Source organism: Podarcis filfolensis, assembly GCF_964270895.1.
Source record: "Podarcis filfolensis genome assembly, chromosome: 5".
Taxonomy (NCBI): Eukaryota; Metazoa; Chordata; class Lepidosauria; order Squamata; family Lacertidae; genus Podarcis; species Podarcis filfolensis.
In genome coordinates, this window is record NC_139608.1 from 30,162,322 (window position 1) to 30,177,539 (window position 15,218).

The window sequence follows — 15,218 nt, forward strand, 5'->3', positions numbered from 1 at the left end:
TCTGAGGTTCGTCGGTTCGAGTCCCACTTGGGCAAAGAGATTCCTTCATTATAGGGGGATGACCCTTGTGATCCCTACCAACTCTACAATTCCCAGCTCCAACCGGGCTTAACTCTCAGAAAAGCAAAATTTTCACTAGCCTGCGGCGCAAACACATTCGTTTACTGCAGTTTCTGTTTACGTCCAAGCGAACTAGGCGAGGATCGGGCACCTAGACGGGGCGCAGACGCGCTTACCTAGCAGCAGGAACGAGAAGACCCATTGAAAGACGGCGGCCGTCTGCAGCCTCCTCGCCAGGGGGATGTTGAGCGGGGCGAACTCGACCTTCATGGCGCGCCGCCGAAGAGGCTTCACGCCAGACGGCGCCCAAAGGGCAACGGTGAGCGCGGCTTCTCGCCTCCCCCGGGGTGGGTGCTCCTCGCGGGCCGGGCTGCGCCTGGCCAGTGGAGAGAGCCCATCGCCCCTTCCAAGTTTGGAGATCCCGAGGCGGGGCCCTGCCGCCGGCGCGATCCCTGGAGCCGAGGGAGTTGGAGACCTCGACGAGAGCTTTGCGCCTCGATCCGCGCCTTCCCCGGCGCCTAAGCTGCAAGGATCCGCCCTGGCTGCCGGCCGGGCTGCTTCCTTGGGCCGGTCGCGGAACGTGGCGGCGGCCCCAACAGAGCCCCTCGGAGGCGGTGTTGTTCGTGGGGAGGGGGAGCCTGTGGCCGGGGAAGGGGAGAGGGCATACTCGGCACAACATGGACAAACGAAGTTGGGAGGGCTTTCTTAGATCTCCGATCTATTTCACGCTGCCACATGATCCATTCGAAACGTATCTTCCCTGAAGTCCTTATTGTGAGCAAGGAAAGCCCTGTTGCTTTCGAGGCAGTTAGCGTCCCAGTAAGCCCGTTTAGGATTGCACAGCCTTAAAAAAATAAATACAATCAGTTTATCCATTGCTATCATTTATAATTGAAAAGTGTTTTTCCTTTCATCCCAACAACGGGATGGAGTCAGTTACTTGTTGGGCGCAGCTCTCCCCCTCCTGCGCTCTTTTCTGGCTCCCCCATGCAATAAGCCGTCTCTTAGTTCAAAAATCCAATAATTGGTCTGCAAATGCAATTTGCTTCAGGGGCGTCGATTACTGCTGCAGAAAAGACAAAAGTGTCTTGTTCGTGTTGCAAGCATCCCTCCTTGAAAGGGCAGATTCACAACATACATTTAAACATGGCTTCTCCCCCACCCAAAGAATCCTGGGAATTGTGGTTCGTTAAGGATGCTGGGAATTGTAGTCCTGCAAGGGGAGAATTACAGTTTCCAAGAGTCTTAAGAGGAGGAGGCAAGTGCTTTAAATGTCTGTTGACTGTGCTTTGAAGGTATGGTGAGGATTTGCCCTTTGTCATTCCTGAGGATGACTTACACCACAGAGTGGAAAGATGGTGGGATGACCAGATTGGTTCTCCTGGACCTCTTAGCACTGACTGCCATTTGAGCTGGGCTTAGGAGGCTTGGTGTTAATGGAGACCGGAGACATGGGTCTGGGGACAATTTTTAATTGGACAACGCTGAGGGTGTAAATTTCCCTTTGCAAGTATATTGATTGACCTTGTATAAAACCATATCATAGGAGCCAACTCCTGGGGCCAAGGCCCATTCGCCCTCCCCAATAAAATAGTTGAAGAGGCTGGGCCACCCCAAAGTTGATGGGCATTGCCATTCAAATGGTGTGGGTGCGCCCCATCAATTATGCAGAGCGGAGCTTACTTCGCCTCCATCCAATATTTTATTCAAGTTGGCACCCCTGAACCATATACAGGCTCCTCCCTACTCATGCATGATCAGAACGCGCTTGACTGCTGACATGTGCCATTTGTGGCACCTAAAGGGGACAGTTTGGAGGCAGACTAGATGGCACATACACTCATCCCACTGACACAGGTGGTAGCCAGTAATGGAACCCTCATGTAAGTGGGGATTCCCCTGTACACAAACAGTTGCGGAGAATAAATCCATATATAACGTCATGAAGGCTGGCCAGTGTCTGCATAGCAATGGATTCCAGGTGATATTACAAGTTGGCTCAGTTTGCCTACCGATGGAATGCCCTTTCCCCTGATTTAGTTATCTTGACTTTCCTCCCTTTGGGTTAATAGGAAATTTGGGAAGACATGAGGTTTTGCAAGTTAGTTGCATTTTCCTTTGTGAACATTTTAAAAAGAAATATACATATGTAGTATTGGAACTATGTATTTACAGTTCCAAAATTGAAACAAAAAGCTTCTTTATCTTGATCCTTGACTAATTTTATCAGTAGCAACTCAGTATACCTTAAACAATCTTCATCTGCACGATTCAGCCTACTTGCTTAAATGCTTTGCATGATGACCTAAGTTGGGTTCTTCCTGCTTCCATTCATTGTCACTTACGCAAGGGCTCATGCTCACACACTTCTCCTCTGCTACTGATCCACAAACTGTCCACAGCCAGGGCAGGGTATTACATTTGCTTCTTCCCCATTTTGACTCCTGAATTCTCCTCTGCATCTTCCCTTATGTGAGGCTAATAGACGTGGAATCTGGGGGGAATCTAGTTTGTGCATTTTTAAAAAACCCAATTCTCGTCTTACTATGCTCTAAAAATGTCTTTTTGCATCAAGTGCCAGAATGTATGTGGGAATGCAAATTTACATGTGCATCAAATTGAAAGCAATATAATGCAAATCAATAACAAAATATTGTGGCACCTTAAAGACTTAAGAAATTGATTATGGCAGAAGTGTTCATGGACTGGAGTCCACAGAAGCTTATCATGGCATAAGAAATTGTGTTACAATGTCACTTGGTTGTGTTTGTTGCACCAGACGAACACCTCTGCCTCTACGGAAGTTTCTACAATGTGGTAATGATGTTGAGACTCAATATATTCATTATGTGTCCAGTTCCTAATCTGACATGTGCAGTCCAACACAGATCTCTTTAGGTCAGAGGTGGGGAACCCATGGTCTTCCAGATATAACTGGACTACAATTCTCTTACATGTTGGGAATTGAAATACAGTAAGCCCCCAACTTACATGCATTTAACTTGTGTGTATTCAGCTTAACAAACTTGGCAAAAAAAATAAAAAATAAAAAATAAAAAAGGGGGCAGAAATGGGGCAGGATTCCATGGGGGAAAAAAACTTTGGCAATTCCACATGCCATTGAACGCAATGTGTTTTTTGTGATTATGGCTTTAGGCGCAACCCCTGGAACGTAACCCCCACATAAACTGTGAGCTTATGGTACAACAGCATGGGGGGGGGGGCAATTTCACCATCCCTCCTTTAGACTAGGGCAGATAACAGTGAAATCTAAAGCCAAAAAATGGGAATCCTAATGTTTTCAGGGCACTCCTCAACAGGCTTACTCAGAAGTAACTGTTGCTGAGTTCAAGTAGATTCCCTAGTAAATGTGTTTAGAATTGCAGCATTACTGCGGGGTAGGGGGGAAGTAACAGGCTACAGTTCAGTGGTAGAGCACCTGCGTTGCATGCATGTGGTCATAGGTTCAGTCCCCAGCAACTTCCCGAAAGGCTGAAGTTCCCTGAATGAAATTGTAGAAATCTGCTGTCAGCAAAGGCAATACTGAACCAGATGGAGCAATAGTATTACTTACTCCATGAAATCAATAGGGCTGTAGACTCAGCTGCAGAGCATCTGCTTTGTGTGCAGAAGGTTCCAGGTTCAATCTCTGGTGTCTTCAGGTAGGGCTGGGATTGTTATCTTTGGAACCCTGGGGAGCTATTGTCAGTGTTGACAGTACTGAGCTGGTTGGATCAATGGTCTGACTTGGTATATGGCACATTCCTATGTTCCTTACAAACAAATCAAAATACTATCTTGTTATAGCTTTGGGAATTCTGTTTCTTACAGTGATTGTGTTTCCCCAAATTAGAGAATTGGGGACCATCCTGCTCAATGTGGAAAAATCAGAACGAGAGTGTCCCCAACAGAGGGCTGTTCACTCTCTGCTTGAAGACCCCCAGTGAGGGAGTTAGTCCAATTTTTCTACAGAAAAGTTTTACATAGGAAAGAAAGAAAGAAAGATGTGTGTGTGTGTGTGTGTGTGTGTGTGTGTGTTGCAGCATGGTAAACCAGCACAGACATAACAATTAAGACTTGTTATTTGGGCTATGGATGAGATTTCTTGGTTATTTGACACTGTGGCTCTCATTGTTAGGAGATCAATCAAGGATGGAATAAGGAACAGAAAATGCTGAGACATGTTTCAGTCTTATGACTTTAATGCTACACTGATTGGTACCATTACAAACATATCCATCTCACAAAATAGTAGAAGCAAAGACCAAAGTTTGCACTCGTCCATCAAACTTGTTCTAATGCATTTTAAAGATTTGAATTTTCTGTGCCCCCCGCCCAGTTGTCTGGCAAATGCTTCCTGCTGCAGGAGAGGAGAAACAAACTCTTCAGTGCTGTTGTCTCCATACATGGTGTGAAATGGGTGTGATGTGAAAGAGAGGCTGAGAGATATGCTGGTATTTTGTGGGGGGGGGGCGCGGGGAGCAGCAAGCATGGTAAGAGAAGCAGACTGGCTTATGAGGGTTGTTATCTTGACATTGCAGGCTGGGCTGGAACTGAAGCTGAGTGGCATATGACGACCGTATAATGCAAGGTAAATGCAATGTCACCTGCTGTTAATATCCTCATGTGGCAGGTTGGAAGAACGTTTAAAACCACTTTCTATTAAAGAGCCAGGGCTAGCCCTACCTTTAAGAGGAGTAGCTGGTGATTTGGGGGTGGGTGAGAGAGTGGTGGCAAGTGGCTGGCCCTGTGCTTTCTAAGCTATCTTGCTGTCCTCAGGAGCCTGCTGCCCTGTCACCAATGCCGACATAAGCATCAAATGCCAGTTCAATCAGTTTCTATATGTAGAAATACGTCTGTGCGCAAGTGCACCTTCTCGTTCTTCACTTTGAACATCAAATTGTACAGTGGTACCTCGGGTTAAGAACTTAATTCGTTCTGGAGGTCTGTTCTTAACCTGAAACTGTTCTTAACCTGAAGCAACACTTTAGCTAATGGGGCCTGCTGCGCCGCTGCTGCACAATTTCTGCTCTAATCCTGAAGCAAAGTTCTTAACCTGAGGTAATATTTCTGGGATCGTGGAGTCTGTAACCTGAAGTGTATGTAACCCGAGGTACCACTGTATTGATTTGGCCCTGGGGCTGAGACTGAAGGTGGCTGACAGCAGCTGTCATATAAAAGTTTTTAAAACTGTTGCTGGTTGAAAGAGAACATTTCAGATGCAGGATTCCGCTGCAAATTCCAGCAGGACATAGACACTAGAACAAAAAAAATAAAAAGTTGTCCAGTAGCATCTTAGAGACCAACTAAGTTTGTTCTGGATAGAAGCTTTTGTGTGCATGCACACTTCTTCAGATACGAAAGCTTATACCCAGAACAAACTTAGTTGGTCTCTAATGTGCTACTGGACCATTTTTTAATTTATTTCGACTGCGTCAGACCAACATGGCTACCTGCCTGAAACTAGAACAACTATAACAGGATATAGAGACGTTTCACGTGAATTCAGTTTGCTAACTATATCCATGTGTCTCAGGCTGCACACCTTTGGCCACTTGCCTGGGAGTAAGCCCCGCTGAACTCGATGGGGTTTCCTTCCTAACAGACATGCCTAGGACCGCACGCTGTCAATCATCTGTACCCATCGCACAACCACGATGAAAACACACTGGGGTACAAAGGCAGTTAATGCATAAAGTTCAGCCAAAAGCAAAACACAGCAACTCCCTCGCTCCCCTCACAGCTCTCTGCCCCACAGCCAGCACGCAGCTAAATGCAGATCCGGTTCGCTTTATACACTTGCACGCAGAGACAGACACGTTGCCTCGCTTGCAGGCGGCGGAACTGAATGAGTCCGGAAGCCGGGGAGGGGAGGGGGCGCTGCAAATTCTCTTCCAACCCTACATAAGTCTATGGGCAGAGAGTGTTGCTGATGCAAACGTTATTTAGTTGTCTTCATCTTGCCTGATCAAAGGTCACCCAAACAGCAAGCGAACTCCCATCTGCTGATGCAGGCGCCGCGATAATGATCTAGCCCCTCGACTATCTTCATGACAGCCTATGTATGCCCTTGGGTGAGCTGGGAGGAATCGGAGCGCCGCGGCGCGGATCAGGCACTGATTTAGACAGCGCTCGTTAAAGAAGGCCCGACCCGGCGAAAGGGCTTTCCTTGCAGGGGCGCGCTTGGCGCACGCGCAGTGAGGTGCTCTTGCCCTGTCGTCTCTTCTGCCGACCATGCCGACTGTCAGCGTGAAGCGGGATTTGCTCTTCCAAGCGCTGGGCAAGAGCTACAGTAAGTGGGGAACGGCGGGGGCCGAGGGTGGGTGGTGGTGGTTCTCGCGCCAGCGGGGTTTGGGCATCCCTCGATGCCGAGGGAGTCTAGGGAGACGAGCTTGGGGAAATGTGTCCAGGATCAGGCCTTGAGAGGCTGCTTGGGGGTCCCTGGCAGGAAAAGGGAAAGCAAGGAATGACAGGCTGCTGCAGGCTGTCGGTCGGTGTGGGGTCTGGAGAAGGGGGAGTCTGGGTCCTGGCGGGTGGGTTGTGCGTGTGCCCCAGTAAAGCTGCCCAGAGTGGCTGTGGCATCCCAGCCCGATGGGTGGGGTGTAAATAATATATTCATTGTTATTATTATTTATTAAGATGCTTTTTGCTTCAGGTCAGACAGAAATCTGAGGCGTGCCTCTACCTTTTGTAGAAGGAACGAAAGAGGTTTGGTTCATTCATTCCACAGCCAAAGGAAGGAAGCATTGAATTCTTGGACTGGATCTGTTCCATAGCTGTCAACGTTTCCCTTTTTTTAAGGGAAATTCCCTTATTCCGAATAGGATTCCTCTCAAGAAAAGGGAAAAGTTGACAGCTACTGTAGGAGTTGGGAAAAGCAAAAGGCGTCTTGCCCAGCCCTTGTTTTCGTAGAATCATAGAGCTATAGAGTTGGAATGGTCCCTGAGGGTCATCCAGTCCAGCCCCTTGCATTGCAAGCAGGCTCAACACCAGGGGTACTTTTCCCATCTTCTTATTTTGAGGTACCAGTGGTTGAAAATCACAGCTGTACATACTTGGAAGTAGGTCGTAGCTTCATGTGCCTTTTGTTGTTGTTTTAGATTCAGATTTGTTTATGGTAGCTGTGGGCTTTCCCATTCTATAATAGAAACTGCACAGGTAGTAAATGTAATTAGCACAATGAAGAGGGAAAGAGGTATAATATAGAGTGTGAAAAGGGGTAGATGAGGAACACAAATGGGAGGTTATATGTAGCTGATAAGCATACTTGTCAACTGGCAATTAGTAACCATATGTTAAATTACTATGCTAGGAAGCACAAAGAGAGATACTATACCAAGTTGCAAAATGATATGTATGGATTACGTATAGATACCATCAATGTTTTAAGGTAGGAGTGGGAAGTTAGATACTTTGCAGAACTGGAGTTATTAATATACTTTCTGGCCCCTTCTGCAACTGAGCAGGTGAAATCAGTTACCCTTTTCAAGGACTGAACCATTTTGACTTACTGTAAATATTAGCACATGCCAGAATTAATGAAACAAATTCCTTTCCAGCGGATGAAGAATTTGATGAACTATGCTTTGAGTTTGGATTGGAACTTGATGAAATTGTAAGTAATTATTTTTATTGACATATCTACTTGCAAAGACATTTAATTTATGGCATTTGTTGTGTAATCCAGCTGCCATCCTACAAAACTTTATTCCCGAATATTTAGGACCCTCTTCAATGAACAGCCTACTAGTATAGTGAAACTATACTTTTAGTACTTTTTATTCCATATAATATTTCCTAAGTTCAGGCTGTAGTTGAACTTGATTATAGTAAGTTAATGACTAAAAGTTCCTCCAAATGGTGAGGTCTGAAAAACCAGTCTGTACAGTATTATTCTTTTGCTGTCAAACTTAATAGTGTGCACTATTAAGAGTAATGACTGCAATTAGTTGTCAGTAGAATTTATAGACTTCTGTTTTGAAAAAGGTCTTTGGCTTGTCACTGTTATGTAGTTGCTTCACTATACAAATTTTGCTAAAAATATAGTTGTAACATATTTGGTATTCTGAGTAAAAGTAGTTAGGGTTGTGCTGTCAAACATTTGTATGTCTCTGGCTGGTATAGACAACCATTTCTTTTTAAAACTTCAATACAACTGTGTTTTATTAGTGATCTGCATGTTTGTATGAAAGTCACATTAACCAAGCTCATTTTATTTTTCCATATATGTATTACTGATTTCAAAACAGTTTCCTGTGAAGTATGCTTGTTTCATTTCAGACTTCTGAGAAGGAAATAATAAGCAAAGAGAAAGGTGGTGAAAAGGCTGAGGGTGCATCAGAAATCATTCTCTATAAAATTGATGTTCCTGCTAACCGATATGACCTTCTTTGCTTGGAAGGTCTCGTCAGAGGACTTCAGGTCTTTAAAGAAAGGTACCTTAGTATTTGGAGATGTTGCAAACCTGTTTTATTGGTTTACTAATAAGGGCTGAGGTAAAACACTTCCATTTGTTCTATTCCTGAACAGCATTTGTGTAACTAGGCCGTAGATGCTGAAGTTTCTAAAGCAAGTAAAGCTCTACAGAGCACTCCAAATGCACTGCAATGCGTTAGGAAGCAAGAGTATTGACTTGCACACATACTCTTAAGTCCAACTCACACTATTTTCTAATGTTTTCAAGGAAAAGTTGAGTATTATTAGAAACTTGGTGATTTTATTCTGTTGTTCTATTTGTTTTATGTAACTTGTGTTTGCATTCATTGGATGTCTGTTTATATTTGAGCAACATTTTCCTGCAAAGTAATGTGTTGATAGTAGCACCCATTATATCTTACACATATTTCCTCGGCCACTTATTGAATCCAGTAAGACTGACTCTCTAATCATAGAATGATAGAATTGTAGAGCTGGAAAAGACCGCAGGGGTCATCTAGTTCAGTCCTCTGAAATGTAGGACTCTCAACTAAAGCATCCATGATGGATGGGCACCCAACATCTGCACTTTAATACTTTCTAGCAAAAACAAAAAAAAGTACCAACTGTTTCCAGTTGTGTTTAGATGCTTTAAAATATTGAATAACACTTAAAGTTTGGTTCTATTTAAAATATTTAAGGCACAGACTGCTTCTTGCCCTATGTGCACGTGTATGCATGGCTGACTAGAAGGTGGCAGAAGGGAGTTCCATATTTAGGAGTTGCATATGTTGTTTGGAGAACAACATGGATCCATGGTCCAGTGCTGTTACTTTTTTTTTGTATATGTGTAAAAATTGTTCTTGAATGTTAATCTCAGTGCTTAATATTTTAGAATTAGGGCTCCAAGATACAAGAAGATCACACCACCTAATGGTGAAATTCAAAAGCTGACTATCACCGAAGAGGTAAATAAAACACAACTACATCTCAACATAACACTTCAATGAATATTTGTCATAAGTGATGATGATGGGGCCTCTCTTTAGGAATTCTGAAGTCTATGCTTTATTGGATTTAAAGTAAAATTTGGTGTTAGCCGTACTAAGGCTTTTGGTCACCATGTGTGTCTTCAGGAATATATGCATGTGAGAGGACAAATTAATCTGGATGTCATTTACTGTGAATATTGGCAGTTTAAACCCCAAGCAAGGAGTTTGTACTGTCTCAGTGAAATGTTCCCTTGATAAAAAGCAAATGTAAAGCATCCTTGAGGGATCCCAGAACTCATTCCGTGGTTCTTTGGATCCTGGTCAATCTTTTCTTGCTCCTAGGTAGAGTTTCATGATAGAATATGGTAATTTTTTCTTCGTGGAGTCCACCCCCCAAAGTGAAAATTAATTGCAAGATATTCTGTGTTTTGGCATTGCTTTCTAGTGGCACAATAGAACCCACCCCGCTTTGTCAAATTCCCTAATCTTCGTAATGCACCCTTACACATTGCAGACTACTCAAGTCCGTCCTTATGCTGTGGCTGCAGTGCTTCGTAATATAACTCTTGACAAGAACCGCTATGATAGCCTTATTGATCTACAAGAAAAATTACATCAAAATATATGCAGGTTAGTTGGCAATAATGCATACAGTTGAACAAATTACATTGTTGTTGTTGTTTTAAATGATGAATTATCAGTCATTGGCAGCATTCACACATTGTGTAATCTTGTGTACAGTGTGCAAATCACTGCTGCTTCACTCCTCCCTTGCCATGTTTCTGGGAGCTACATCATGGTTTGGTTTGACATTAACACCCAATCCTGAGCTCACAATTTATTTTCCTCAAGCAAGCCAGGAGCAGTAAGCCAAGAACAAATGGTTGCTACTGCTTATGGTTTGGTCAGAGAGAGAGAAAAAAGCCATGAGCCTGGGTTCAGATACAGTGCTGCCTCACAGCAGCAAGAGTGGGGGACGAGCAACTGGATCAATCTCTTGGAAATGTTCTGATTGAAGAAGAAGGTGGTCTTTTATGTTTTCATTATATTTTAAAGCAATTAGCTATTTTTAAAAAAAATCAAGGCTAATTGGAGAAGCTTCTTGGATAAATCTTTTTTTTAATGGTCTCTTTTGATATGCATATTATTGTGTAACATTGAAGGCTGTTTAAGACAGCTGGACCACTGAGCAGAAGTGATTTAATATTTCTATAAAGATGATTTATTTATTTATTTATAACCCGCCCATCTGGCTGGGTTTCCCCAGCCACTCTGGGCGGTTCCCAACCGAATATTAAAAACACAATACGGCATTAAACATTAAAAACTTCTCCAAACAGGGCTGCCTTCAGATGTCTTTTAAAAGTCAGATAGTTGCTTATTTCCTTGGCATATGCTGGGAGGGCATTCCAAAGGGCAGGTGCCACTACTGAGAAGGCCCTCTGCCTGGTTCCCCTCTGTGGTATCTGTATATTTTAATGAGGAATTTCAGGAGTGGGTGGAATCTTCATTGCTAATTTGTCTTGTCTTCATTTTATAGGAAAAGATCATTGGTAGCAATTGGTACTCATGATCTTGACACAATCTCTGGCCCATTTACATACACAGCTAAGCCACCATCTGAAATTAAATTCAAACCTTTGAATCAGGACAAGGAATACAATGTTTCTGAAATCATGGATCTGTACAGGGTAGGTGACTACAAATCTATAAGATGTATCTTTAGGAAAAATGCAGGTCTAGAGACACATTGTTCACAGTCTAGAACAGGGTGGTCTGCAAGGCCTTTTTTGGCAGCACTCAGCAGCATTCAAGAAAAAAAATCTTAAAGCCTTTAAAATATATTTTTGTGTCATTCATAAAAGCACATTTATTTGTGTATTAAATTTGTTTAATAAATTAACTATATTGTTACATGTGCATGTGTGTACACACACACAATATTATTTATGCATATTAATATTACATATATTGTGAGCTTTTTAATTTATGATATGGAAATTTAATCCAGTGTGTGTTGAACTACTCTTGTGGCCCACTTGGTATGAAAATTTGGACTGCCCTAATTTGGAAGATCATGCTACTAGTTCTCTATGTACAATGAGATTTCATTCCCCCCCACCGCAATTAGCTCCCCATACTACATAGGAAACCAGTTTTGGAACTGATAGGGAGTTTAAGAAAAATATGACTGAAGCAAAATACATGGAAGCACGTTACATTGGTGAACCAAACAACATAATGATGCTCAATTCACATTTTTTTCTCTGGAGAAACTTAAGTGTGATGGGATGGTGAGCTGCTTGTGCGTAAAATCCTGATCCCTCAGAGTTTGGCTAAGTTCCCAAACCTCTGTCTGTGATGGAGCTCCTTAAGCATGGCTCCATCAATCGCTCGTTGAATCGGACAGTGGGCGTTTACGGAACTTCTTCCAGCATAAAAGCTCCTTAACGGAAACGCGTCTTCTGGACTCTCGGCGTGACAGTTTCCGCCGAGGAGTGGGTGTTCCTACGGGAGGTCCTGAAACCTCCCCACTGTTCTCGCTTGAAGTGTCTCTGAGCCCTCCCTCTGACTCACTTTCCCTTGGAACTCCACTTCTCCCCCTGCTGGTCCCCTCCTCCGCTGAGTGGTCTCTCTCACCCTCCATGAGCCCTTTCACCTCCTTCGTCTCAGATGACAGTTCCCTGACATCCACCTCCCCTCCAGGGCCCCCTTCACCCCCTTCCCTCCCCTCCTCTGTGGGAGGCGAGGGAGCAAAACCCCTGAAGGAACCTCCCTCATCTTCCGAAGTTTCGAACACTTCCCTCCACCTTTTGCTGTTTCCGGTTTCCAAGTACTCCTCCTCCTCGGAGTCTGTACCTCCTTCCAACTCCGATTCCCTGAATCCCTCCAGTTCCTCCTCATCGTCGGTGGTGCCAAAGTACTCCCTCCGGAACCTCGCTACGGGCTGAGGTTTCCTGGGGAACCTTTGGTGGAACGTTTCGATCAAGATCTCGTCATGGACCTCCTCTGCCTTCACCCAGGTGTTTTCCGACTCCGGTTCCCCTTCCCACGCGACCAAATACTCCACCTGATTACCCTTCCACCTGCAGTCGATGATTTCCGCCACATAGTTGCGGCTTTCCCTTTCTTCTATGGCTGGCTCCCGTGTAGATACCCCTTCACCTTCCCCCCTGTATGGTGACAGTAATGACCTGTGGAATACTGGGTGCAGTTTCATGTGGTTCGGTAACCGGAGTCTGAAAGCCACTGGGTTGACCTGTTGGATGACCTCAAATGGTCCCAATCTTTTGGGTCTCAATTTCTTGCAACCCCCCTTGAACGGCAATCCATGGGTTGATAGCCAGACCCGACTCCCCACCCTAATTGTTTCACCTTCCCTTCTGCTCTTGTCTGCCTGCCTCTTATATTCTTCTTTGGCCCTTTCTAAGTTGTGTTGGAGTTGACGATGGATCGCTTCCATTTCTTCTACAAAAAGTTCCGCGGCCGGAACACTCCATCTCTCTCCTCCTTCCCCTGGAAACGCCCTGGGGTGGCACCCATAATTAGCCAAAAAGGGGCTCATCCCGGTGGACACATTCTCTGCATTATTGTAAGCAAATTCCGCTAGTGCCAACTTTTCGACCCAATCGTTTTCTCTGTCATTGACATAACACCTCAGGTATTGTTGAAGGATACCGTTTGCCCTCTCCGCCTGCCCATTGGTCTCAGGGTGCCTGGCAGTCGAAAAGTTGACCTCGACGTGCAACAAGCTCATAAGTTTCCTCCAGAATCTGGACGTGAACTGTTTCCCTCTGTCGGAAACAACCCTCAAGGGGGCGCCATGCAGCCTAAAAATATGTTCTACAAACAATTTCGCTGTCTCTTCCGCCGTGACTGCATGTGAGCAAGCTACAAAGTGACCCATCTTAGTTAACAGGTCTACTACGACTAGTATGGCGGTTTTCCCCTGGGATTTGGGCAGATCAGTCATAAAATCTATCGACACCGCCTCCCACGGTCGTTCTGGTGTGGGTAACGGTTCTAATAACCCCGCTGGTGCCCGCCTTTCTCCTTTGGCTCTCTGGCATTGGTCACACCTTCTCACATACTCCCGTACATCCTCCCTCACCTTGGGCCACCAAAACTCCCTGGTCACCAACCACATGGTCTTGTGTTGCCCAAAATGCCCCGCTGTGGGATTGTCGTGCAGCTGTTTGAGTACTCTCCCCCTCAATTCCCCTTCAGGTATATATAGCGCCCCTTTGTAATACAATGCCCCGTTTCTTTCTTCAAAACCTCCGGGGTCTTCTCCCTCTCTCCTTAAACCTCTGAGCTTATCCTGGGCGTACTCATCATTTACCGTTCCCTCTACCAGTTCTCTTTGCCCCACCCAGGCCGCACCACACACCCAGTGGTCCTCTGGGATAATATGTCTCTCTTCTGGCGCTCCCTCCCCCTCCAAATATTCAGGTTTGCGAGAGAGAGCGTCCGCTCTGATGTTTTCTGGACCTGGCACATAGCAGATTTCAAAATGGAATTTGGAGAACTCCTGGGCCCATCTCACTTGTCGTTGGTTGAGCACTCGTGCCGTTCTCCAATACTCCAAATTCTTGTGGTCCGTACACACTTGCACCTTATGCTGTGCGCCAATTAGTAAGTGTCTCCATCTCCGGAACGCTTCGTGAATGGCGAGTAGTTCTCGGTCATATACCGTGTAGTTCCTCTCGGATTTGTTCAGCTTACGCGAAAAGAAGGCACACGGTCTCCATTCCGACTTATTGCTCCCTGGCTGAAGCAGCACCGCCCCCACCGCCCGGTCTGAGGCATCAGTTTCCACTCTCATGGGTTTTTGTAAATCCACATGCAGGAGCTGTTCTTCCGAAGCGAATGCCTTTTTCAATTCCTCAAAAGCGTGCTCCGCCTCCGCCGTCCAAACGAATTTCTTCTTGCTGCTTAGACAGTCCGTGATGGGAGCCATTAAGTGGGCAAAGTTCTTGATGAATTTACGGTAAAAGTTCCCAAACCCTAAAAACCTTTGCACATCTTTTTTCGTTTTCGGTGTCTTCCATTCCAGCACCGCCTGGACCTTGCCTGGATCCATGGCTAATCCCTTGTCTGATAAGCGGTACCCCAGGAATTCCACCTCCTTGGTGTGGAACTGACACTTCTCCAATTTCACCCACAACTGGTTTGCTTGCAGCTGGCTCAGCACTTCCCTGACATCCTTTACATGCTGCTCCTCATTCTCTGAATATATCAGCACGTCATCGAGGAAGGCCACGCAATTCTTGTAGAGCAAAGGTCCCAGTACATGGTTCATGAGCGATTGAAAACAGGCGGAGCCTGCTTGTAATCCAAAGGGCATAACGAGATATTCAAAAGCCCCTAGGGGGGTGAACATCGTAGTCTTCCATTCATCCCCCTTCTTTATTCGTATCAGGTTGTAAGCTCCTCTCAGGTCCAGTTTCGTGAATATCTTTCCCTTCCTCACCCTGGTCAAAATGTCATCAATCCTGGGCATGGGGAAAGTCACTGGTTCTGACACGGCATTTAGCCGCCGGTAGTCCACGACCAATCTCGGTTTATCCGTGTTTTTTTTGTCCACAAAAAACACTGGGCTGCCCCCCACCGCTCTGGGCTCTCTGATGAAACCTCTCTTCAGGTTTTTGTCAATAAACTCCCTCAACTCCTGCATTTCCCTGTCTGACATGGCGTACAGCTTGCCCACGGGGAGCTGGGCCCCAGGGACCAGGTTAATTTGGCAGTCAA

General features: G+C 45.2%; 2 protein-coding genes across 2 annotated transcripts in view; one reads left to right on the forward strand and one right to left on the reverse strand.

The window, feature by feature from the left end:
• Nucleotides 1–1,182, reverse strand: part of MOGAT1 (monoacylglycerol O-acyltransferase 1) — a 28,106-nt gene extending 26,924 nt beyond the window's left edge. Inside the window, 4 exon segments of the mRNA XM_083613845.1 lie at nucleotides 237–523; nucleotides 525–615; nucleotides 618–648; nucleotides 650–1,182. Coding sequence (XP_083469971.1) covers nucleotides 237–523; nucleotides 525–615; nucleotides 618–648; nucleotides 650–739 — 499 coding nt within the window. The 5' untranslated portion in view covers nucleotides 740–1,182.
• Nucleotides 1,183–6,201: 5,019 nt separating this feature from the next.
• FARSB (phenylalanyl-tRNA synthetase subunit beta) overlaps nucleotides 6,202–15,218 on the forward strand; it is a 39,451-nt gene continuing 30,434 nt past the window's right edge. The window contains exons 1-6 of the mRNA XM_083613808.1: nucleotides 6,202–6,352; nucleotides 7,620–7,675; nucleotides 8,341–8,495; nucleotides 9,371–9,443; nucleotides 9,982–10,097; nucleotides 11,008–11,158. Of these exons, the coding sequence (XP_083469934.1) occupies nucleotides 6,295–6,352; nucleotides 7,620–7,675; nucleotides 8,341–8,495; nucleotides 9,371–9,443; nucleotides 9,982–10,097; nucleotides 11,008–11,158 (609 nt within the window). The 5' untranslated portion in view covers nucleotides 6,202–6,294. The remainder of the gene's footprint in view (nucleotides 6,353–7,619; nucleotides 7,676–8,340; nucleotides 8,496–9,370; nucleotides 9,444–9,981; nucleotides 10,098–11,007; nucleotides 11,159–15,218) is intronic.